Source organism: Leptonychotes weddellii, chromosome 7 (genome assembly GCF_054177405.1).
Source record: "Leptonychotes weddellii isolate Sample4059 chromosome 7, ASM5417740v2, whole genome shotgun sequence".
Lineage (NCBI taxonomy): Eukaryota > Metazoa > Chordata > Mammalia > Carnivora > Phocidae > Leptonychotes > Leptonychotes weddellii.
The window spans coordinates 75571429-75599020 of NC_138375.1; the positions used below are offsets into that span (position 1 = coordinate 75571429).

Consider the following 27592-nt stretch of genomic DNA (forward strand, 5'->3'; position numbering starts at 1 on the left):
AATAAATAATAAATAAAAATAAAATTATAAAAAAAAAAAAGAGTTAATACCTATTCTTCTCAAACTTTTCCAAAAAAATGCAAGAGGAAGGAAAATTTCCAAATTCATTGTATGAGACCAGAATTACCCTGATACGAAAATCAAATAAAGACACCACACACACACACACACACAAAATAATAATACAGGCCAATATCTCTGATGAACATGGTACAAAACTTCTCAACAAAGTATTGGCAAACTAAATGCAACAATAGATTTAAAAAATCATTCACCACAATCACATGGGATTTATTCCTGAAACTGTAAGGGCAGTTCTATATTTGCAAATCAATCCTGATATAACAATAAGAGGAAGGATAAAATCTTATGATCATTTCAATAGATTGAGAAAAAGCATTTCATAAAGTACAACATCCATTCATGATAAAAAAAATAATATAGTAAGTTTAGAGGGAACATACTTCAACATAATAAATATGAAAAACCTAACAGCTAACATCATACTCAGTGGGGGGGAAACAGAGTTTTTCCCCTAAGATCAGTAACAAGACAAGGATGTCCACTCACCATTTTTTTTCAACATAGTACTGAAAGTCCTAGCCATAGCAATCAGGCAAGAAAAAGAAATAAAAGGCATCCAGATTGATAAGGAAGAAGTAAAACTTTCACTGTTTGCAGATGACATGATACTACATATAAAAAGCCATGGGCGCCTGGGTGGCTCAGTTGGTTAAGCGACTGCCTTCGGCTCAGGTCATGATCCTGGAGTCCCGGGATCGAGTCCCGCATCGGGCTCCCTGCTCGGCAGGGAGTCTGCTTCTCCCGCTCCCACTCCCCGTTTGTGTTCCCTCTCTCGCTGTGTCTTTCTCTGTCAAATAAATAAATAAAATCTTAAAAAAAAAAAAAAAAAAAAAGCCTAAAGTCCACCAAAAAACTACTAGAACTGATAAATGAATTCAGTAAAGTCACAGGATACAAAATCAATGTACATAAAGGCATAGTATTTCTATACCCAAATAACGAAGCAACAGAAAGAGAAATTAAGAAAATCATATTTACAATTACACCAAAAATAATAGAATACCTAAAAATAAACTTAACCAAAGAGGTGAAAGACCTGTACTCTGAAAACTCTAAAACGTTGATGAAAGAAATTGAGGACAACAAAGAAATGGAAAGACATTCCATGCATATTGAATAGAAGAACAAATATTGTTAAAATGTCCATATTACCCAAAGCAGTCTATAGATTTAATTCAATCCTATCTAAATACGAACAGCATTTTTCACAGAACTAGAAGAAACAATCCAAAAATTTGTATGAAACCACAAGAGACTCCGAATAGCCAAAGCAACCTTGAGAAAGAAAAAACTGGAGGTATCACAATTCCAGAAAAAAAACTGGAGGTATCACAATCCCATTCAAAGCTGTAGTAATCAAAACAGTGTGGTACTGTCACATAAATATTTACATAGATCAATGGAACAGAATAGAAAGCCCAGAAATAAACCCAAAATTATATGGCCAATTAATCTTTGACAGAGGAGGCAATAATAGGTAATGGGAAAGACTGTCTCTTCAACAAATGTTGTTGGGAATGCTGGACAGCTACATGCAAAAGAATGAAACTGGACCACTTTCTTTCATAATACACAAAAATAAACTCAAAATGGATTAAGGACCTAGTGTGAGACCTGAAACCATAAAAATCCTAGAAGAGAGCAAAGGAAGTAATTTCTCTGACATTGGCTGTAGCAACGTCTTTCTAGATATGTCTCCTGAGGCAAGGGAAACAAAAGCAAAAATAAACTGTTGGGATTATATCAAAATAAAAAGCTTCTGCACGGCAAAGAAACCAACAAAAAACAAAATACAACTAAAAGCCTGAATGGGAGAAGATATTGCCAATGACATATCCTATAAAGCGTTCATATCTAAAATATATAAAGAATTTATACAACTCAACACCCAAAAAAACAAATAATCCAATTTAAAAAATGGGCAAAAGACATGAACAGAGATTTCTGCAAAGAAGACATACAGAAGGCGAACAGACACATGAAAACATGCTCATCATCAGGAAAATGCAAATGAAAACCACAATGAGGTATCACCTCACACCTGTTGGAAAATACTAAAATCAAAAACACAGGAAGCAACAAGTGTTGGTCAGAATGTGGAGAAAAAGGAATCCTTGTGCAATGTTGGTAGGAATGCAAACTGGTACAGCTACTATGAAAGACATTATGGAGGTTCCCCAAAAAATTAAAAATAGAACTACTTACAATCCAGTAATCTCACTACTGGGTATTTACTTAAACAATATGAAAACACTAATTCAAATGGATGTGTGCACCCCATGTTTATGCACCATTATTTACAATAGCCAAATTATGGAAGCAGCCCATGCCCATCAATAGATGAATGGATAGAGAAGTGGTGTACATATACAATGCGGTATTATTCATCCATTAAAAAGAATGAAATCTTGCCATCTGCAACAACATGGTTGGATCTAGAGAGTGTAATGCTAAGTGAAATAAGCCATTCAGAGAAAGACAAATACCGTATGATTTCATTCATGTGGAATTTAAGAAACAAAACAAAGGGGGAAAAGAGATAAACCAAAAAAACAAACTCTTAATCTGTACAGAACAAACATGGTTGCCAGAGGGGAGGTGGGTGGGGAGATGGGTGAAATAAGTGTAGGGAATTAAGAGTACACTAATCTTGGTGAGCACTAAGTAATGTGTGGAACTATTGAATTACTATGTTGTACATCTGAAACTAATATAACACTGTATGTTAACTATACCAGAATTAAAATTAAATTAAAAGACTAAAATAGTATTTCAGTTCAAATTTTTCACAAATTTAGAATATCCAAATTTCTTTGAATGAATTAGGTTTTATAACACACAGAGAAGTTATTATAATATGTTTAAACTAATATGGTTTTTATTAGTATATTTTCAAGGTGTTTTCAGAAGTTAATTTATAACAAAGTAAATCATTATTTCAGGTATATAAATAAGTTAGTTACATTTTTGTAGTATATCTTGAAGGCTAAAACATTTACTATATGCTGCTTGTCAGGTTTTTTATTTTGCATCTGTTCAACCTCCCTAGCCTATAATCCTATGAGATAGTAACTCAGATTCTCTTTGTTCCTAAAGTTTTTGCTCTAACTTTACTAGAAAGAGGTATAATTTTAGAGGTCTCCCAGGTTAACCTCTCATGTACAGCTGAGGATTTTGAGCATCCAAGAGGGTAAGTAACCACTCAAAGACATAAAGCTGGTTAAACAGCACTGAAGAACTGAAGTCCTATAGTGGGTCGGAGAGGGAGGGAGCACACACATGTGTTTAGATAGATAAATATATTATCTCTGGCAATTGCAAATGATCTTTGCATAGTTTTAAAATTATTCTTTTTTTTTTAAGATTTTATTTATTTGACAGAGAGAGACACAGCGAGAGAGGGAACATATGCAGGGGGAGTGGGAGAGGGAGAAACAGGCTTCCCACGGAGCAGGGAGCCTGATGCAGGGCTCAATCCCAGGACCCTGCGATCATGACCTGAGCCGAAGGCAGACACTTAATGACTGAGCCACCCAGGCGCCCCTAAAATTATTCTTTGAAAGCAGTTTACTCATTTCATTTTTCATAGTGTAATCACAGATCATCTGGTTAACATGTCTTATAAAGCAGGGATATCAAATCATAAGCATTTACATTTGATCCACTGATGCCTAACAATAATTGTCCTGCCTACACAAAAGCAGGACCCCCAGAAAATCCCTGCTTCCCTGATTGCCTCCTTTCCATCATCCCTTAAATCTCTGTAAAAGGTGCTATGTATGTAATGCCTTACTTTCCTAAAGAGAGCATACTGAAAATAATCTAACCTTTTCTTGATGACACAGGTTGACGTGAGTTTTTGCTATATCATGATTATAGCTTTAGATTCAGATATAGATCCTAGGAGTCATACTTAGCTTCTGACTATTCCATTTTGTTTAGAGAATGTTCTAGACTGAACTGTCTGGAATTCTTTATTTTTTTAATTTACTTTTTTTTTTACTGTTTTTTTTATTAACATATAATGTATTATTTGTTTCCGGGGTACAGGTCTGTGATTCATCAGTCTTACATAATTCACAGCACTCACTATAGCACATACCCTCCCCAATGTCCATCACCCAGCCACCCCATCCCTCCCACCCCCCTCCACAACCCTCAGTTTGTGTCCCGAGATTAAGAGTCTCTTATGAACTGTCTGGAATTCTTGACATATCTTCACTGTGCTCTCGTAATGCTCATTACCTTTAGGGTTATCAAATAGTCTTCTAACCTTACCCCTCCCCAACACACACACACACACACTCCAAAGGTATTTCTATTGCCTCTCACTCTGCTGAATTATTCATTAGATGGTAGTACCTGAATCTGCTTTGGTGAGTGAAATGCATGCATGCTTGTGGGCCTATGCATCACATCTACCCTTGAGACTCTGGCTTCCCCATTCATGCACTGATTGTGCCAGCTCTGAGTTAGCCAGCTATCAGAGTCTGACGGATGTAAACTGGCTAAGCCTTCTTGTCTTTTTGTTTATTGCCTCTTCTGTGATGGACACTCAGTGGTGAGTTATGATAATGTAACACAAGGTCTTCACTTAGTATAGGTCATTACTTTCTGCAGACTTCTAAGAGTGATCCTACCAAGGAATTATCCCCGTCTCTCAGAGTTCATACTAGGATGTTGTGGTAGGCAATAATGGTCTCCAATAAAATGGCCCACATTCTAATCCCTGGAACCTGTGAGTATGTTATTTTACATGGCAAAAACATTTTTTGCAGATGTGGTTAACATTAAGGACCTTAAAATAGGGAGATTATCCTAGATTAATCAACTAGGCCCAATGTTACCATAAGGGTTCTTAAAAGTAGAAGAGGGAAGCAAAAATGAGAGTCAGAGAAAGAGTTATGACTGTGGAAGCATTGTCAGAAATGTGCAAGGCTGCTGGCTTTAAGATGGAGGACAGGAGCTGTAAGCCAAGGGGGAAGCATCTAGAAACTGGAAAAGGCAAGGAAATGGATTTTCCCTTAAAACTTTCAGAACGGCAGGGCACCTGAGTGGCACAGTAAAGTATCCGACTCTTGGTTTCAGTTCAGGTCATAGTCTCAGGGTTGTGAACTCCAGCTCCACAACCAGCTCCATGCTCAGCGTGGAGTCTGCTTGAGTTTCTCCCTCTCCCTCTGCCCCCCCCAACTAAAATAAATAAATAAACCTTTTTTAAAAATTAAAAAAAAAAACCTTCAGAAAGGACACCTTGATTGTAGGTAGCCCAGTGTGACCTATATCAGACTTCTGCTATACAGAAGTATAAGATAATGGGTTTGTGTTGTTTTAAGCCATTAAGTTTGTGGTAATGTGTTAGTGCAGCAATAGAAAATTTAGACAGGTATTAAATCCTGTATCCTGAGAAAGTATTTATGTATCAATAAACTCTCCTTATCCAAGTGAATGCTCTGTCCTCCTTGATCCAGTATCTTTGTATGTACTGCCCTTGCTCCTGCATGTAAGTATTGACTAAACCCTGCAACTCCTTCATGGTATTGTCCCTTTCCTCTCTTAGGAGGCCCAGCACTTCCCTGGATAGGGTATACTGTGGCTTTATCCTAGTTATTGGGCTAGGGTCAGAAGTGGGAGTGAGAGTGGGGGGGTCAAGGAAGCACATGTCTGGCAAAGGCAGTGGCTTCTGCATCATCTTCAGGCATGCACTAGCTTTTAACTCCAAAGCATGGGCTACTTCTGCAGGCCCTGTGAAGGTTCAGGGGAATCTGGGGATTTAAGAGATTAGGATGCCTCCACTCCATGTCTCATGGTCCCACTCCTTGTGAATTAGGGCCCTAACCCCACATTGCACACCTGAGAGTCCAGCTTTCTCTGGAGCTCTACTATTACAAAAGTACTGGGCCTACTCCTTGGGTTCTTTTGCCTTCCTACTGCAGAAGGTGAGAGTCTCTTTATATGCTGCTGAGGACATTCTCTGGCTTTCACTGTTAGTCTTGTGCTGATTAATCACTCTCAGCCTTTCACTGTTTTTTTTTTTCCCCCAAAAAACATCTGTTGCCCTTGGAAATGGCCATCCAGTTCTATAATCTTATTAATGATACACTTTTCAGTGCCAATACATGTACCTGCTGGTGTATTCCTTTCTACCAGTATATACTTCCAGTTCATTATTGATGAAAGTTTTGAATGGTTGCACTGCTACTGTATGCCAGGGTTATCAATATTCCACCTACTACAGGCTTTGAGGTTTTGTTGCTGGCTAGCCAGTGAGCAGCTAATTCAGCTCCACATTTCTACCTTAGAGTCAACTTTTTCAGACTGCTCACTGGAACCAACTGTCATAGATCAAATTCCCTTAGAAGCCGACTGATAAAGAGATGAGCATAATTATCTAATGAGCCAGTAGGAGATTTACTGGAGATTATTCTCAGGATAAACACCTGTAGGGAATGAAGGAATCATAGTTGGCCTTCATAGGGATCAAAGATAATTCTCCCAAACTGGGGCAAGGGAGCCAGCACTAACCAGCCATTGGAATCAGTTGCCCTTCAAAAAGGAGGCATAATCTTGGGCATGTTAGTTCTTTTCCCCTGAAATCAATGGCAGGAGTGAGTGGTTTGGCTGCAAGAGCTGTCAGCCATCGACACTCAAAGCAGATGGGAGAATGAGTTCTTCAATTTTGTGGGGTTAGGGTTTGAGATACTGGGCAGTACATCGAGTAAAACTCCTACCATTACTGTATGTATTCATAAATAATGTGTTGTTCAACTTGAAATATTGAGCAGTAAGCACAGGCATAAATATTGTATAAGGAAAGGAAAATATTGTTAATATTAGATGAAAGCCCATAGTAGAAGATAAGCTGAACAGATACTTTGGATTGTTCTCTGACCTCAACTTCCCTCAACATTACTATAGCCCTTTTACAGGAAAGTCAAGGAACAATGTAGTCTTGAAAAACTTGGCTTTCCATAGTTGGAGCAGTTAGCAGAGAAAATCAGCAGAAAAATGACTAGAAGGAGTGTGCTGTTCTGTATTTCGTATTTCTCAGCTTCCCTTGGTCTACCACTAGCTCCTAATTTAGTGAAAATACAATGCTTTTGTGAGGTATATTTAGTATCCTCAGCTGAAACAGCGAAAAAGCATGAATAGGGGACAAGAATCTTATCAGTGTATGGTTGGGAGAAGCCAAATACAAATAGAAATCTAGGTCAGACTCATTAGGTCATTATATTTTATGATGATGATGTGGTGGTAGTGAGGGTCATGGTGATGACAGTCCTCAGCATATCTGTCTCTTAAGTCGCACTACTGCCACCTAGTCTGGTTGCCCACTGCATCTCATGTGCAGCTATCATCCTGGAATCTTCCTTCACTATTTTTTTGAAGATTCCTATTGTCACTTTCTTATTTCTTCTATTTTCTATAGCTCATCTCTTCATTTTTCTTAGTTTATTTCTTACTTTGAAAGAGCACATCTTCCAGTTGTTTCTTTAGGAGAGAGTAATGAGATACAATTTTTTTCATCTTTGTGTGTCTGAAAATGTTTTTAGCTTATATTTATATTTGAAGATATTTTGGCTGGCTATAGAATTATAAGTTGGATATTATTTTCCTTTCAGATTTTGAAGACTTTTTTTTTTATCATGTTCTTGATTCTTCTTTTGCTATTGAAAACTCCAGAATTGTTCTGAATCCTAACCATTTTTCTATTTTGACAATTATAGAATCTTCTCTTTATTCCTGGATTCTAAATTTCATAGTGATATACCTTTATATAGCTCTCCATTCATGCAAACTACCCAGTACTGGGTACTTTGCCAGCCTTTTCATTCTAGCAGCTAGTGTTCTGGGAAATGTTCTTAAATATTTTGTTGTTGATTTCTTCCCTTGTGTTTTGTCTTTTTTTTTTTTTTTCTAGAACTGTTTTGGATGATGAATCTCTTAGACTTATCATTGGATTTACTACTTTTCTATTTTTTATATCTTTTGCTTCTAGATTTCCTTAACTTAATCATCTAATTCCTCTATCAAATTTTTCCTTTCTGCTGTTTTTGCTTTTAATTTGCAAGAATTCTTTATTCTTTGAATATCTCTTTTTAATAATACACTTGTTCTTGTTTTATGCATGTACTATCTTCTCTCATCTCTCTAAAGATAATGGTAGTGTTTTTGAAATTTTCTTCTTTCATCAAAGTTTCAGTTTAGTCTGGTGTGTATATTTTGTATTGCAGGCTTTCTTCATATGTCCAGTAATGTTTGGCAGTCTGTTCATGTTTATTAGTGGGCATTAAAAAGCTAGTTGGAACCTATAAGCATATGGATGGGGCTTATGATGTTTGAGCTTCACTGTAGGCAGTCTGAGTAATCTAGTTGCTGAGAATTTTCCACCACTCCCACCCCCACCAATTTGTATCTCTCTCTCTCATTCTCTCTCTCTCTCTCTCTTTTGGTGTGTTGGAATTTTTTCCAGCTTTATTGAGATATAATTGAAATATAACAATTGTGTAAGTTTAAGGTATGCAACATAGTGATTTTATGTATGTATACATTGCAAAATGATTACCACAATAAAGTTAGCACATTTATCAGCTCACTTAGTTACATTTTTTTTTTTTGATGGGGAGAACTTTTAAAACCTACCTTTTTAGCAATTTTCAAACATACAGTATAGTATTGTTAACTATAGTCATCATACTGTTTATTACATGTCCAGAATTTACTCATCTTATAACTGGAAGTCTAGACCCTCTGACCACCTTCATACATTTCTCCTACCCCCAACCCCTGGCAACCATCAGTTTATTCTCTCTTTCTGTGAGTTCAATTTTGGGGTTTTTTGTTGTTGTGGTTTTAGATTTCACAGATAAGTGAGATCACATAGTATTTGTCTTTCTCTCTTCATCTGTGTCTTTAGAACTTTTAGTGTAGTCAGCCCAGTTTGATTTCTCAAACAAGAGTCTTCTGGTCTTCTGCCTAAAGACTGAGGATCTGACTGCTTACAGTCTGGAAGTTTAGAAGGGATGAAGGCTGGGGGAAAAGAGAGAAAGCACATCACCACATTCTACGTTCAGTTTGCATATGTTACTGATAAACCCATTTCAAAGTCTCTCCTGTCAGGATGTGTAAAGATAATGGAAGACAGGAAAACAACTACTTTCAGGAAGCCTCATTACATATATCCTACTTTCCTTCAATCCTGAGGTAACTAGAATCCTATCCCTGTGCTTTAGAGAATTTTGCAGCATAAATGGAGTTGATACTCAGCTTTCCCCATGGCCAGCTTGGGATTTGACTTTCTTAGACCTGCTGAATTGGGTACCATTCTTCTGTCTGCTCTCCATCTTCCAAAATGTCATAGTGTTTTCTCCCCTGCCTTTTCCTCGTAGGCCTTGTGGATTTATGTCTTTGTAAGAAAAAAAAAAAATCTTTTACTATAGTTTTTGTGGGTTTGGAGAGATAATGCTGTCAGATATGGATGTTTAATTTGCTGTTCTAAGCTGGAACTGAGATCATAAGTATGTAGAGCGAGGGTCGACAGGCTTTCTTAAAAAGCTGGAGAGTAACTAATTTAATCCTTCAGGCTATATGGACTTTGTCATGACTCCTGAACTCCACTGTTGTAAGGCAAAAGCATCATACATAAACAAGCCATAAACATGGCTCTGTTCTAATAAAACTTTATTTACAGTAGGTTTCATGAACTCTGTTTAGGAAAAAAGATTTACCATTTGATTTTTTTTCTTTTTTTTTTTTGTCAACTTTATTGAGATATAATTTATATACTGTAAATTGTACCGATTTTAAGTATACAGTTAGATGTGGTTGATAAGTGTATACCATTGTGTAACTATCACTACCATCATGGTAGAAAATCATTTTCATAATCCCAAAAACCTTTATTTTGTGTCCTTTGGCAGTCAGATTCCTCCCTCCTCCATTTTTGACCCTGCCAACTGCTAATCTACATTTTAACACTATAGTTTTGCCTTTTCTAGAATTTCCTATCATTCAAATCATATAATATGTACCTTTTTTGTCTAGCTTCTTTCACTTAGCCTTTTTCTTTGTTGTGGATGAATAAATGGCAGAAAATTAATACTAGGTCTTAAGCTAGGTTGTTTCTCTCTCATAAGGTGGTAGAAGCTATTCAAGGAAAAGAAGAATATGTTTAACTTTCAGAAAACAAGCTTTTTCATTTCACAAAGACTCTTTTTTCATATGAACCTGGCCCACCTGTACATGTTATCTATATAAGTAACATTCTCGTCCCTTTTTCTTAAAAGCCCTTCGCCATTTGGTTCATTGTTGCAAAGAGCAGCAACTTTGGTTATGCCTACATAGTGGGAAGGATATTAAATGTATTTCAGCAGTGCAGTATACATTGATTAAAATTACATATATGGGGGTCAGACTACCTAGGTTTGAACTCTGGCTCTGCCATATACTAGCAGTTTTCTTGAGTAAGTTTCTTAATTGTCCTTTGCCTGTTCATCTACTTATGGGAATAATAATAGTACATTGTCCAGGTTAAATGAGTTACCATTTATAAAGTATTTCAATCTGCACCTGCCTTAATATGGGCTATAGAAGCATTGTTATGATTGCACTGTAGGTTGCACTAAGAGAAGAAAGCCTAAATTTATTAGAGTGAATAGAACTCATTAATAGCATAGTTTTGGAATCTAAGAATCCTACCAGCTCTAGCTGCCTCCCATTCCAGGTTACCCCCATTTTGTGGCAATTATGGCCCAATCACAAAAGATTTGGCACCATTTCCATAAATAATGGACCATAATTATTTGCTTATCTATTTTTTACTAACTTCTTGTTAGTTAATTATTGTTTAAACTTTATATTGAAACAAATTTAAAAAAAAAAAAAAACAAGGTTTATTTAGCCCAGTATGATTTAAAAGGATAGGTAGTAAGGTAGTATAGCATAGCAGTTCAGATGCTAGAACCAGACAGGTCAGCTTGCAATCTGGTAATTTGTATGACATTGGGCAAATTATGCTCTGGAAACTTGAATATTTGGAGTATCTATGTCATAATATCATTATAAACATTAAATGAGGAAGAGGATATAGCCAGTTCAAGTGGTTTGTGTCCTATGCAAAATACAGTGGTAACTTGGGCTGAGATAGTAAGAACAGAAATTAGGAGAAGTTTATGGATTCTAGAAACATTTTGGATGATAAATTGAATTGGATAAATATGAGAGATAGGAGACGAGGAAAACATCAAGGATGACTTCTAGAGTTTTGGCTTGGAAAACTGGTGGGTGGAGATACCACTTAGCAAGATGAGAAAGACTGAAGGAAAACAGGTAATGGGGAGTCAGGAAACCAATTCAGATTTTACTTTTGGGCATGCTAAGCTTAAGATATGTAAAATTCAAATATGTTTGATACAGTTCTGAATACTGATCCTTTGTCAGTTATCTTTGTTCTGTTTGTAGCCATTTATAATTTATTAATGTAGCCATATTGACAAGTAACATAGCCTTAATCTGTCTTTTAAGATTGATAGCTGTCAGTAATATCTTGACACCTAAAAATGTCAAGGCAAAAGTTGATAGCTGTAAGATATCTCTAGCTTATTGATTCTTTTGTCTATTTTCATTATGTTTAAGATTGAATTTTATGAAATTGACACTTTTTAGGGTCAGAAATGTCTAATATTGGTAACTTCATATGGATCAATTTAATATTTAGAAACAAAATAATGGTGCTTTGTTTTTGAAAATGTTTTCATTGTATGTATGCTGTAGCATTAGTTTTTATGCATTCATACATACCCCTAGTCCTTTAATCACTGTTAAACACAAATGCATACACTGTTTTTTAAAGATCACACATTTAAAATATGCCAAAATGAAGATAAATTTTTAATCCTAATTATTTAAATGGATTGAAATTAAATTACATCTCATGTGACATAAAATATATTTTACACACAACTATTCTTTTTTTTTTTCCCGAAGATTTTATTTATTTATTTGAGACAGAGAGAATGAGAGAGAGAGAGCACATGAGAGGGGGGAGGGTCAGAGGGAGAAGCAGGCTCCCTGCCGAGCAGGGAGCCCGATGCGGGACTCGATCCAGGGACTCCAGGATCATGACCTGAGCCGAAGGCAGTCGCTTAACCAACTGAGCCACCCAGGCGCCCAACACATAACTATTCTTATAAATGCTTGTTCTGTACTAATGTACAATTTATACTTTGTTTATGTACAAAGGACTTAACAGAATCATCTAAAAGCTTAAAGCTAAAGCATAATTTCCTTGTGTGTATCTTTCTAGGTTTTGGCTCAGATGGTGTTTGTATTTCATTTCTTCTGGAAGAGTACCGGATTGGCCAGTTTCTAAAAATATAAATTTTCTTTCATCTTGTACCTGTGGATGAGTTGGGTACAAGATGGTAATGTACATTTTTGCATCCTCAAAAATCCATTTGACGTGGGTTTTCTGCCTACATTTAGATTTTGTTGAGATTACATTTTACCTAATGAAAGTCTTAGCTTTGTAAAATAATGCACCTTAATTTGTAAATTTTGCTTAAAAAAAGGTGTAGATTAAAAAAAAAAAGGTGTAGATTTTATATTAGTGTTCTTCCTCTGGTTGATGTTTCCAGTGTAAATAGCAAATCAGTGATAGTGCTAAGGACTGTGGGGGGGGTAGGAGTGTATGTATTGTGTGACGTACGTGACTCAACTAAAAGTAGTGACATAGGTTATGTGCTAGTTTAACATCCAAAATGCTAGATTTTAGTATTCATAATTTTCTTAGTAGAGATGCTTACCAATATAATCACAGAAAGATTTATGTGAAATAAAAAAATAATTCTGACATTTTTATTTTAAAATTGGACATTTAAAAAACCTTCAAATTCATTAAGCTTTCATTTTACTTTTCCTAAAATCAGTTGTAAGTTTAGAGTATATATTTTAGGAGGTTTCATTTTATAACTTTGTAGCAACAGGTTAGCTGAAGAAAAAAATCTGTCAGATTTGGCAGTGGTTCAGAAAATATGTGAACCTGTCACTGCAAGCAGTCTCAAAGGGCGAAATGCTTTACAGGAGCTAATTAACCTTAGAAAATAATTACACAAATATGCAAATGTTGTTTAGATAATTCCATGTGTTATCAGCTCAGGTAGTCCATCATAAATGCAGACTTTGCAATGACTAGGTAGTAGAATCTGGCATACGTGATAAGGCTTTGGTTATTGCATCACTTCTCTTTGGCATTTAACAATTAATGATGGCAAGAGTACATCAGGAAATCCAACCTGTACTCTGAGTACAGCCCAGTTCCACAGTGTAAATATCCTATGCATTCTGGCACCAGCAAACTCTAATTAATAGATTCACTTCTTTTCTTTTCATGCGCTTTGTGTATTTATGTATTCTAAAATCATCCAGCTTGAAGTTACTCAATACAAAATGAACTCTGGTGTGAAATTCATGGAGAAACCTATAGAGAAGATTTAGTATGTTTGCATTTCTGTAATTGAAGCATATTAGAAAGTCTTTCTTATTGAAATCTGTATAGTTTCAAAATAGACACTCTCCAGATTATGGTTTGTAAATATGTAATGGTTGTGGGCGTAGTGTGGGCTGCAGATTGGAAATAACACAAAATTACCTAAGAACACCATCATCTCATTCATAAAATTGGGATTTTAGTGATATAGTAGGGGGCAGCAAATATTCGGCAGAATTTGTTTTATCTCAAAATGGTGGGGATCTGGCTCTCTTAAAAAATGAATAGTAAAAAGCTATAATTTTGTGAAAGCCTTGGGAAATAGTCACATATGAAAGACAACTTTGTTATAGCTAAGATTTATCTCCTTTATCACCTTTTTTTTAAATAATATTTTTCTTCAAGTTTTTATTTAAATTCCAGTTAGTTAATATACAGTGTAATATTACTTTCAGGTGAAGAATTTAGTGATTCATCACTTACATATAACACCCAGTGCCCATCACAAGTGCCCTCTTTAATCCCCATCACCTATTTAACCCATTCCCCCACCCACCTCCCCTCCAGCAACCCTCAGTTTGTTCTCTGTAGTTAAGACTCTATTTTCTGGTTTGCCTCTCTCTTTTTCCCCCCTATGTTCATCTGTTTTGTTTCTTAAATTCCACCTATGAGTGAAATCATATGGTATTTTTCTTTCTTTGACTGATTTATTTCACTTAGCATAATACCCTCTAGTTCCATCCATGTTGTTGCAAGTGGCAAGATTTCATTCTTTCTTATGGCTGACTAATATTGCATTGTATATGTGTTTGTGTGTGTGTGTGTGTGTGTGTGTATACACACATACCACATCTTCTTTATCCATTCACCAGTCAATGGACATTTGGCTCTCTCCATAGTTTGGCTGTTGTTGATAATGCTGCTATAAACATCAGGGTGCACATATCCCTTGGAATCTGTATTTCTGTATCCTTTGGGTAAATACCTAGTAGTGCAGTTGCTGAATTGTAGGGTGGTTCTATTTTTAACTTTTTGAGGAACCTCCATACGGTTTTCCAGAGTGGCTGCATTAGTTTGCATTCCCATCAACAGTGCAAGATGGTTCCCCTTTGTCAGCATCCTTGCCAACACCTCTTGTTTCCTGTATTGTTCATTTTTGCCTTTCTGACTAGTGTGAGGTGATATCTCATTATACTTTTGATTTGTATTTCCCCGAGGATGAGTGATGTTGAGCATCTTTTCATGTGTCTGTTGGCCATCTGGATGTCTTCTTTGGAGAAATGTCTATTCATGTCTTTTGCCCATTTTTAAACTGGATTATTTGTTTTGGGGGTGTTGAGTTTGATAAGTTCTTTATAGACTTGGGATACTAACCCTTTATCAGATATGTCATTTGCAAATATCTTCTCCCATTCCAAAGGTTGCCTTTTAGTTTTGTTGTTTCCTTCACTGTGCAGAAGCTTTTTTCTTGATGAAGTCCAGTCATTCATTTTTGCTTTTGTTTCCCTTGCCTACAGAGACGTGTCTAGCTATGGCCGAGGTCAAAGAGGTTGCAGCCTGTGTTCTCTTCGAGGATTTTGATGGTTTCCTGTCTCACATTTAAGCCTTTTACCATTTTGAATTTGTTTTTGTGTATGGTATAAGAAAGTGGTCTAGTTTCATTCTTCTGCATGTTGCTACTATCCAGTTTTCCCAACACCATTTGTTGATAAAATAATATTTTGAATAAAACTGTCCCTTAATTGTATGTCCCTAGTCCTTCAAAAAATGGAATTCATTTAACATCGTTAACTTTGTTTTGATGATTCAGGAACACTATCGTTTCTGTCTGTTATTGTGCTTTAAATGTAGTGCTGCACTCATCTTGCTCAGTAACAGTAGTTTCAGACTTTTGCACTGTGTATGCTCTTCTAATTTTTGTGGGTTTTTGGTTTCTTTAGTTACTATCAAACTTTCAGCTATCATTTTTTACTCTTAAACCCATTTGAAACAACCCTTCTGATTTGATATTTGTTAGATATGAAGGTGTAAAGACCCTGCTCAGATGCTGATTCCCCCTAAGAAGCCAGCAGTAGTCATTCAGTAGGATTTTTAAATTTCTTTGTCATTCACTTGTTTTATTATAAAAATCATGTATTTTGTAGAAATTTTGAAAAGTTCAGAAAAATGTGAAGAAGCTAAAAGTAGAAAATACTCATAATTCCACTACCTGTAGGCAGCTCAGCTGCTTTTAATATTTTTGATTCCTTCTATCTTTTTCAAGCCTCTTAATAGAGTGAAAATTATGCCACATGTAAAATTAGATGAACTGCATATATTACTTTATAAACTCATTGAATAGCTTATAATGTTTCTTTAGATTAATTATAATTTACTTAAATATTTATTTCTGCATTATTGGACACTTAAGCTTTATTCAGATTTTTGCTTTTATAAATGAGACAGTGATGAACATCTTCGAGCATCAATCTTTTGCCACATTGCAGATTATTAGAAGCTAGATTCCTGAAATGGAGTGTAAATACTCCTTTGTTTTAGTTTTGAAACATTCTTCATAATATTTTGTCAACAATATTGTTAGTTACTTATTAAATGCCCATAGCGTGCCTTGTATTATACTTCTTATCCAAATCCAAAACAGAATCTACCTTCAAATTGCATATATTCTAGAAGGAAGGAGAAGTGCCATGGCAGATTAAAGAAATAGCAGGATGGAGAAGAACCAGTGAAATAGTACAGGATTCAATTTAAGCCACCTGGCTAATAGTAGAGGTGATAGGTAAACTTGAACCAACAATATTTTGCAGTAATTTTAAACATAATCAGGTTAATAATATATGTAAATAGATATATATTTTCCATGTATTTCTTATAAGATATTGTGGGTCAAAAGTTAGCAAAATCTTTTCCCCTTCTACATGAGAATTTGATCTTTAGTTGACTTTCTAGCTCTATATCCCTGGAAGTCTGATAAGGTGGTGTCTTAAATTGGTTTTCCCAGAAAATAGATTCTGAAGGTGCATGCAGGAAGTTTGTTGGGGAGTTCTCTTGGAATCAGCACCTGTAGGGGAGTTTAAAAAATAGAATTTGGCAGAAGAGGTTGAATTGCAGTACAGTTGGAACAAAGGCTTCATCTAACTCCACGTTGATCTCTGGATCTGGGATGGCTTTTCAGAGATGTCTTGCCTCGAGGCAAGAGCTAGAGCCTTTACAGATCCATGTCATTTTGACCCATCATGGGGTGTAAGTTGCCTCAGAGATGGGATCATAACTTTAGGCTAGATAACTTTCTTTGGCTGAGAGCAGTTCCTAGAGAGTGCCTCAGCTAAAGCTGTTAACTGCTAACACTTGCAACAACTCAGGAAATGAGTACTGTATAACTAAAGGGGATTCTGGGAAGCATACCATAGCATCCACAGTAAGTGCGTTGTTGCTACGGAACACTGCCTATGGTAGAAAATGACCTCTGATTGGTAAACTGCTTCTGAATTAGAAGAAATTATAACGAACTATAAATACCAAAGCTTTGATCTTCCCTGAGGCTAGTAACTCTTGTAACTGGCCATGTTCCTTGCAGGCAGGTATCCTGGAAGCCATGCCTATGGAGTTATTGCAAGAGGTTATTAGCTTCTGTGCAATATAAGACTTTTAAGGCAGGATAACTCTTGCATCTGCCCAAGGTGAGTCTGATTCCCTCACTCCCAAACTAATATTTCATGGTCCAAAGACAGTAACTCCTGGAAGGCTGTCTGGTCTGCTACAGGAGCTGCTACAGGGCTCCCACTAAAAAGGAATGGCTGGTACTTCCCTATATATTTTTGGGTCAATAGATGGCAAGTGTGGCTCAGAATAGTCTTGTGTAATTATTTAGTTGTGACTATAGATGCCCTCCTCTCTTTACTGGGTATTATAGGCATTTATTCAGTTGCCTCTCAGTTCTTAGAACATTTGGTTTTAAAATCTAAAGCTAGAGAGTAATTTGATAACCTTAAAATCAGGCTGAAAATGTTTAAGCACTTGGGGCACATGGATACTTGAGCTTTCTTTTTCCTCCTGCTGACAGGCCACTCTTAACAGCTATTGACTCCATAGATTGTTGAGAGAAAGACTCAACTATGATACTAATCTCTGAAAACAGTAGTCTTATTTGTGAATGGTGGAAAGAACTGTTGGTTCTTAGCTCTCCTCTAGTCGTAGATGGGTCCTTTGGGCCTCATTGGCAGTTTCCCTCATATCCTATGAGTCACAAAGTTTTGCTGATTGTTCCTTTGTAATGACTCATTCCGTCCCTTCTTTTCCATTCACTCTGCTATCACCCTGAGTAGTATTACAGTCTTTATCACTTTATATATGAATTACTGAACTGCTATCTTGGATGTGTTCTCTGCTTTTCAGTTTTGCCTAATCAGAGCTGCACCATGAGATCCTAGACTGAATTTTCATGGTAGAACTTTGTCTAGGGTTTTCAGACTATAGCTCTTCCTTGACATACAATGGGGTTACATCTCAGTAAACCCTATTGTAAGTTGAAAATGTTGTAAATCAAAATGCATTTAATGCATCTAACCTACAGAACAGCATAGCTTAGCCTTGCCTACTTTAAACATGCTCAGAACACTCACATTAGCTTATAATTGGGCAAAATCATGTAACACAAAGCCTGTTTTATAATTTATAAACATATGTATATGTTTTATATTTTATAATAAAGTGTAATTTATTGAATACTGTACTGAAAGTGAAAAACAGAAAGGTTGTATAGATACAGAATGGTTGTTGAGTGTTTTGGTTATTTACCATAGTGATCATGGGGCTGACAGAGCTGTGGCTCACTGCCACCACCCAGCATCATGAGAGAGGATTGTACCATAGATTGCTAGCTGAGAAAAAGATCAAAATTCAAAATTTGGAGTACAGTTTCTACTGAATGTGTGTTTTTTCGTATCATTGTAAAGTCAAAAATCATTAAGTCAAACCACTGTAAGTTGGTAATCATCTGTATTAATGTGTAGTCCAGATTTTCCTGGAGCATGAATAAGGTCCCGGAAATAGTGAGAAGGAAGACTTGAAAGGTAGATTTAGAGGAGATGTTGGCTAAGAATTCCAGTTATTTTGTAGGCATTAGGGACCATTTCAGTAAATGACTTTTTAGGACTGGAGAGTGGTTGATCAGGGCCAGCCTTCAGAAAGATTGATCTACCAACACAGTAAAGGAAAAATCTACTAGAAATGAGAATAGTGGGACGCCTGGGTGGCTCGGTTAGGCGACTGCCTTCAGCTCAGGTCATGATCTGGAGTCCCGGGATCGAGTCCCACATCGGGCTCCCTGCTCGGCGGGGGGTCTGCTTCTCCCTCTGATCCTCTTCCCTCTCGTGCTCTCTGTCTCTCATTCTCTCTCTCTCAAATAAATAAATAAAATCTTTAAAAAAAAAAAAAGAAATGAGAATAGTTAGGAATCTTGTAAGAGGACCCAAAGTGATCTGGGAATGGAAAGGATGGGACAAATCAGGTGTCAACAGTGTAACAGAAAAGTTGGTAACTGTGAGAGGAAAGCATGGAGGACCTCACGGAGGGCACATTGTATGGATTTATGACAGGTCCATTGGACTGGATGACGAGACAGTCTGCCAGGAATAGAGAAAGTAATACTCCTCACACATTACTACCCCTTATATCTTTATGTGTTAACACTCTTATGCAATTGCAAACACATTAAAGGCCAGAATCATAGCTTACTTTTTATCATCCTTACACCTCTACTTCCAGCAGAAAACCTAATGGGGACAGAGTAATCTCCTCTATGTTTTTATTTTCTCCGTATAAAGATGTTTAGATCCATCAAGTTATGTAAGATAGTTCTGCCTACTGTCAGCAGGTGGAACCTCTGTTATCTGTCTTCCTGTTTTGTTTTTACATTTCTTTCATTGTAAGATATAATTAGGGTGACCGGGGTGTGTGTTTTCTCTGGGTAGTCCCAATTTAGACCTGTTCTTCTCATACAATAACTGATAGTACCTTTCTTCACTCTCAAAAGTTTGTAAATTCTGTGGTCTCTCTACATACATATACGGAAAAGTGCTAAGTTTGTATTAGTCAATTTGACTGTAACTATAAAGAATACATCTGTGTAACTACCCCTCCAGTCAAGAAATGCACCACTGCCAGCCACTGGAAGTCTATTTCCTATTCACAACTCTGTCTCTCTTCCTTAGAGTTAACCACTATGCTGATTTTTATAATAACCATTTCCTACTTTTTAAACTAATGTAAGTTAAATTATTAAAGCCAAAAATGCCCTACATGGATTTCTTTCCAATTACCATTCTTTTATTTATATTTATATTTTTATTTATTTTATATACTTTAACTGTGGGTAATTTCATATGTATGTTACCAATAGGTGTCTTTAAAAGCATATTTGTATTTTAGTATATGACTACAAGGTTGTAAGCAATCATCCTGAAGATAAATGTTGTATTTTCATTATTTATTTATTATACAAATTTAATGATGTAATGAACAAGACAGAGCTCTTGGCCTCAAGACTGAGAATCTAACAAGCAATTACAATACAAATTATTCAGTGTAATAATGGGAGCATGCACAAGATGTTGTTGTAGGACATTACCCAGCCTTAGGGGTGATAGGGAAGACTTTTGACAGGAGGTGATGTCTTGTTTGAGTTTGAAAAACAAGTACGAATTATGCGGGTGAAGATGATGGGTGAAGTGAGGGCAGAGCGCAGGAATCACTTTCTAAACAAAGGAAATAGCACAGAGAAAAGAAAGTTTGGCACAATTAGGTTACTGGAAGTTGTTCCCTGCAATTAGAACACAGAGTGTGTTCTCTGTGGTCTCCTACTGGGGGAAAAGGGTTTCTTTTGGGTCACCTTATATTGCAGAGCAGTGTTAAGAGATGCAGTTGAAGGTAGAAGCCAGATTATGAAAGGTCTTAAATATCATACTGAGTTTGAACTTGATCCTGAGGGCAATGAATCAGCTGTGAAGCATCTAATAAGCAGGAGGTGAATAACATGGCAACATGTTCATATTTGCATTTTTAAAAGTTTGTTTTTATTACAGAATTAGAGCATTTAAGTAGGCAATCCTAAAGGCAGTAAAAATGGACTGGGAACCATTGTAGTCATCCACATGTGAAATGATAATGGTTTGAGCTAAGCCAGAGGAAATGAGAAGAGAGAGAAGTGGATGGATTTAGGATACAGCTGGGGACAAAATCAACAGGGTTTTAATGATTGATTATATGTGGAATTTGAACAAGAGATAAATAAAAGATGCCCAGATTTTGCCTGGAGGTGGGGAGCAAAGACAGTGACACAGGATTGTAGAGGAAATTTCTAGTGCAATGTTGAACTGGTTGAGTTTGAATTATCTGTGGGACATCAAAAAGTAAATGACTGTCAAGCACTTGGATATATGGATTTGGAGCACTGAAGAAAAATCTGGGGTAAACTAGACATCAGGGAACAATAGCTTCTAGGTGGCAAGGGAAGTCATGTTTTGGACCTTAATATGATATTATAAAATTTCTAAGATGAAAAATGTGAATAAATTGTCTTCATTGTCTAATACCATAACATTTTTAGGGAGTTAGTCTTTAGTGTTAAAGCTTCGAGGAAGTACTTACACAAAGTGTTTTCATGATTTTCTTTAGTTTTTATCAGTTTGTTTTTTGATCAGTATTATTTAGCTCTTTGGGTTTTTTCCCCCACATTATCCAGGTTTAAGCTTTAACTGCAATATGTGTCAACTATCAAAATAAATACAACAAAATGAAATTTTTTTTTAAAGATTTTTTATTTATTTATTTGACAGAGAGAGACACAGCGAGAGAGGGAACACAAGCAGGGGGAGCGGGAGGGGGAGAAGCAGGCTTCCCGCTGAGCAGGGAGCCCAATGTGGGGCTCGATCCCAGGACCCTGGGATCATGACCTGAGCCAAAGGCAGACGCTTAACGACTGAGCCACCCAGGCGCCCCAACAAAATGAAATTATTATAGAACCTTTGGAATTAAAGCAACATACATACATTTATTAGGATTTAGGAGGTTAGGAGAAATACAGGGTTTATATGTTTAGATTTCTCCCAGTTCTAGAAATAAAATGTGTATGGAAAACACTTTTACAAAAAAGTATATTTTTAAATAATTTAAATAGAGAGTATTTGTTAGTAATTTTTTGCTTTCAGCTTATAGATACTTCAAATTTTATAAAATCAAATAATTCAGATTTATATTTCTTATAATAGAAATATTCTCAGATGTAAATATAGAAATGTAACTGAATTTTTTAGTGTTACACTCTTCTATCATAAGACCACTGTAACTTTCTGCTATACAATTCTCAAGTACATACATGTATATTTTAATATCTCGGATATACCAGGATGCAATATTTTGAATATTTTGTTTCTGAAGATTATGGTAGCAATTAAGCTTAGCAGTAATTTACTAATACTTGAATAATTTATTCTCTAATTTGAATTTTCAGTGGCAGTTCTTTTGCATTGGTATTATTTTCAGTGAGCTATAACTATCTTATTTCTTAGGCTATGTAAGCAAGCATATAATTTAATTTTTGATTACTATGATAATAATTAGATACAGTACATAATATATGATATTTGTTTTCTTTCTAGGAAAATGGTTCTCCTGAAGAACATGCAATCTATGTGTGGGACCATTTCATAGCCCAGTCTGCAGCTGAGAATGTGTTTTTTGTTGCTCACAGCTATGGAGGACTTGCTTTCGTTGAACTGGTGAGTGTACATTTAACTCTGTTTTTAATTCCCAAACTCTTTACAGGCTTATCCTCCCCCACTCACTTTTAATTGATATCATTACTTAAATTACTTTAAAAAGGATGAAAACAAAATATTGTGAGTAAATAATTTTATAATGCTTAAGAAGTGTGTATTTATTTTATTGTGGCAGAGCTTTTCACTGCTAACCAGAAAGCTTTTTGCCTATTCTTTATTTACACATTACTTCTTAATTTCTACAGTATAGAGCATTTTCATACATTTGATGATAATTCTGCTTCCTGTGTTATATGTACAACTATTGAAGCATGTGTTATCTGTAAAATGTTTAAAATTTCAAGAGACCTATTGAATATTGGAGACTCTTTCGTTTATCTTTAACTAACTTTTATATCCACAAGTCAGTACTTAATACTTGATAAGAATTCATGTAATTAGTATTTAAACTATCAGAAGATTTCCGTTAATCTGCTAAGTGGAATTCATTGTTTGGCTGTAAAAATCTTTACATTTCAAAAAATCTGATTCTTGGAGTTAAGATTGTGTACATTATAGAAAAAATTATCAAGATTTTAAAATTTTGTCTGTATCATATGCAGTGTTACAAGTACCACACCTTGTGCCAGTATGAATGGTTAATGGGATATAATCAATACCAAAAATGCACTAATGAAGAATTTATGCCTACATGTCCATAAACCTTATGTTACAAGGAAGTAACAGTGCTATAATAAAGTGATTAATTTGATAAAAGTGCATTTGATAATTTTAAATCCAAATAGCCTAACATGAACATTAAAAGCAGGCACAACGTTGTTGTCTAGCTTTTGTTTCAAAACTTTGGTGTGCGTTTCTCTTTGTTGTGGAAATTAAATATATTTCCATGGCCTTTTCAACCTCCTCATACCTTATTGCTCACCCACATGATTTAGATATAAAACTGGTGGTGACACCTGGGAATATTTTAGCTGACCTAAATTCACAAATGTTTATGTTCTCTTAAGATTGATATATAAGTTAAATCTTTTACTAAATGGATTTTACTTTTAGAAATTATTTTTAAGTACTTTTAATTCTGCTGCATTTATTTTAATATATAATAGATATTTTAAGATAGCTCTTTAACATACTAGTATGTGAATGTTGTCTTTCAGGTAGTTCTTCTAGCCCCTACAGATATAGATCTTTATATACACACACACATACACACATAGCATATATAATGTACCTTACATTTTCTTTGTCAGCCATTAAATTACTTAAACCTTGAAATTTCATCAGCTTGTAGAGTAACTTAAAATATTTCTGAAAGCCTGCAAGACTACCCAAATTCCAGATTACTGTTAAACGTAAATTCCCCCCCCCTTTTTTTTTACTTTAAGACAGTTTATAAAAGCCTTTTGTACATCAAATTTGGAATTTAAGTGAATATTGGATAGTTTTTAAAATGAACTTAAGATGACAGAGTAACAGATGACCAGTGTGTCAGTCCTATTTTGCCTGTCCTTCTTGTCACACACTGGTGGATATTTCTCCACTTTTGTTCCACTTTAATATAAAGCACACAGATGTTTCAGAACAAGACTTGACTTCTGACCTTGAGGCTATTAGGGTCAGGGTCCTCAGGGCCTGTGAAATTATCACAAGCTGAGCTAAAGTTTTTCTCCATCACAGGAAGTAACCAGTAAGTAAGAAGTTAAAAAGGAGCTTTGTCAGAGAGACAAGATGGTCTCAGTAAGGGTCAGCTTCTGTAGTCTGCTATCTCTGCAGGAGGTGCATGCATGGGAGGAGGAATATAATATAACCACTGGCACATCACATATCTGTCAGGCAACACCAGGACTGAGAAGTCTATTTAATGTAATGTACCTTGTTTAGGTTTTAAAATATTAGTGGCGATTATCTCAACTTCATAATATTTGCTACTTTTTGTGAAGTAACTTTAATGGGGGTATGTTATTAGGGGCATACACATGGTGGCAACTGAAGAAAAAGTGGTTCCTGACCTAATAAAACAGATTCCTCTAAGCAAATAACAATAACAATAACTAAAACCACTAATGAGTTATACATAAATTTTTGACAAAGCTTGATTAATACATTTAAGGCCATTATGTTTCTACTTAATTTCAAAAAGATTTTTAAAAGATAGCATAGTTAAAGAAACAACAAAACCATTGAAATATTTTTAAGCCTTTGCTTTTTTCCGAAAGCTGAATAATATTCTTTCCTATTTTCCCTGATATTCTTGGGGGAAAAGTCATGGTGTTTAAAATGTTGACAAATATTTATTCTCTTGGGATTTTTCAAAATTAGTGTAATGTATAAAATTGTTTTTCATGGATTCAAATTTTAATATTAACTTTACAGAAAAGTGAATTGTGAACATCTTAAATTATGTTTTAGAATTTTGTCTCAATGTACATTAAATCCTTTCAGTAAATTTTGACTTTTTTTGAATTGTCATAAAATTTTACTCCTGCTTAAAGGCTGTCTATGCACTCCCTCCCTCTCTCTTGCAATCGCTCTCTCTTCCATCCCCCTTCTTTTTGGAGCAGTCCTAGTTTGTAGTATCATGTTTGAATGCATGGAGTTTGTTTTTGTACCACTCTCATATTATCATATTATAAAATGTATCTTGCCATTTAATTAAAGTAAAATTGTGAATAACTGTTAAAATTAAATGTGCTGCTAATAGATATCTGAAAATAAATTAGTTTTACATTTAGAGCACAAAATATTTGTAGGACTTTCATATTTTCCTAATTGTTGTTTTGAAAACTGAGAACATTTATGATTATACCCTATTTTAAATTGTTAAGTTTCTCCTGAAAAATACATTATAATTAAGAGGTTTCTTTTCAAAACCAATGCTCATTTTATGGTAGTAAATCCTGGAACTTGATTAGACCTAACTTCATAAAAACAGTATACAGTTTACTAAAATAATGAGAAAAGTGATACTAAAAATATCCTTTTCACTGCATTTATAATGACATATGGTAACAACCCAAATTTCTAATTCTCTAAACTTTGTGTGATCCTTGTAAAAATAGACGTTAAGACAGCTCTGGTAGCAATTCCAGCATTCACTCATTAAAGACAAAGGGAAGACAGGAAGAACTATCTATTTTATGCGTTGGCAATGAATTTTAAAAAGTAATGTATCTGTCCAATGTTATCTTTTCTGTGTATTGAAGTAGTTCCAATATACAAAGTTACAGTTATTAAACCTTCATTTACAAAGTCTTAAATTTCTGTTTTTAGAAATTCTGTGTTATATATGATAGAATTAGTAGTCATAACTAAAACGCATTTACCAAATTCATTCAGAAAGACATCTACAAATAATGAAGCTTACTTTTGCCTTATATTGTTAAAATTCAAACTCATTTTTGAAAATTAACTGTCATTAAAAACAATACAGTTTTAAGCTTTTCATCATCTCTTTCACTAGCCACTTTGATGAAGTGATTCCATTGCTTACATTGTTGGTCATTTCAAAGTGCTTTGCTCTTGTCTTTCTAGCTGATAGTTTGACAAAATCAAGCAACCTTAAAATTTTCTTTTATTTGGAAATAAGTTAGCTTTACTTGTCTCAATGCTCAGTTTCCAGTCTCAGCTCACCTTACCGTCCATGTTTGCAGTGCTCAATAAATCAATTTGCATTCAGATTTCTTTCTTTAGCCAAAGTGAGAGTGTTGATACATTTTTTTATGAAACACATTAAACAATTTTAGCAGATGTATTTCATTAGTTTATTGAATCATCTTAGCCGATATAAAATTATTATTATTTTTCTTATGGCTTTTATTTCCTTTTCCATATTATTAGTGATATGTTCACAACCACCACTAAAAACATCACTTAAAATGTGTGAAAACTGCTCCTTTTGAAAGTGTATCTCTACCCACTTTTGATTTTGGTTTTTCCATGCTTGTCAGCACTTGATTGGCACCTCACTTGCATGTGAATTAAGGAATGAAGGGAACGCTCTTTCCCTGCCATTGTTCCATGCTGGGCTCCTGAGCCTCCAGGCAGCCTAAGCTGACCTTCAGCAGCTGATAGAAGACTAGTTTTTGGACATAACTGTGGGAGGACACTCAAGCTCAGTCTACTCTGGGTCAGTCTTTTAAAAAAATCGCCTGAAGCATGATTTGGATTTACTCTGAAGAGAAAATGGAATGGGACTAAAAGTATTCAGTTTTACCTTGAGTGACATCAGCTAACTGTGACCCTAAAGAAGCATCAGTTACATTTTGTCTACAAAGAACAAATAAATTAGATATTGGTAGTATATCTGTATACTAGTATATAGATATTGGTAGTAATGTGATCAGTGGGAAAAGATAAAAGTTGTGTGGGCTACTGGGAATCAAGTATTGAGGAAAGGTAGAATAAGTAAGGGATAAAACAAAGAAAAATTGAGCCATAATAGTATCAAGGTAATTCAGGCCAAAAATACTTCTTACAAACCTACTTTAAAATATTGGTAATACAGCAAAAATAAGTTGCCATTTGTAATATAACTTGAATTTCTGATTTGGTTGCCTACATGATACAAACAGCATGTTAATGTATGGGATGATTACAACTTGTGTGGAATGCTCTCTTAATTGTTGAGTTATTTTATAGGAAGATCGTTTAGTTTAGTTTCTATAACTATTTTCTATGCTCCTTAAAGAGAAGAATCGGAGGTTATATTATTTTTATGTAGATACTATCTTTTGATTGATTGTTGGTAACACTAATTTTAGGAGTTAGTTGCAAGAATCCAAGTGAGATCCAGTGAAGGGCTTTACCCACGTAGAAGTAGTGAGAGTAAGCAAGCATTCGAGATGTTAAGGAGGAGATTCTCTATGGCTTAGTGACATTGGATCCAGAAAGCTGAATGAAAAGAAAAAGGGTATAGTTTATCCTTCCCCCATGCACACCATATCAAAGAGGATATAAAAGGAATCCAAGCACAACGGATAAATAATAATAAACAATGATTATGCCAATACGTAAGTATTTGGGAGAAATGTTTGCACATACTGTGTAGTTGATAATTGTGATTAATAATAAATGAATAAATGAGAAATGAAGTCAGGGTTTTAAAAAGAAAAGGAGAGAATTATATATACAGATGTGATTTGTTAATAAACTTCACAGGAGTTTGACTTTTTTAACTTTTACTCACATAATTTTTTTTTTTTTAGATTTTATTTATTTATTTTGAGAGAGAGAGAATGAGAGACAGAGA

At 35.2% G+C, this 27592-nt stretch overlaps 1 protein-coding gene across 6 annotated transcripts in view; it reads left to right on the forward strand.

Moving 5' to 3' along the window:
- Window positions 1-27592, forward strand: part of ARB2A (ARB2 cotranscriptional regulator A) — a 388449-nt gene that overhangs the window by 178919 nt on the left and 181938 nt on the right. For all 6 annotated transcript variants that reach the window (XM_081826569.1, XM_081826570.1, XM_081826573.1 and 3 more), the window contains one exon: window positions 22225-22344. In XM_081826569.1, the coding sequence (XP_081682695.1) occupies window positions 22225-22344 (120 nt within the window). The remainder of the gene's footprint in view (window positions 1-22224; window positions 22345-27592) is intronic.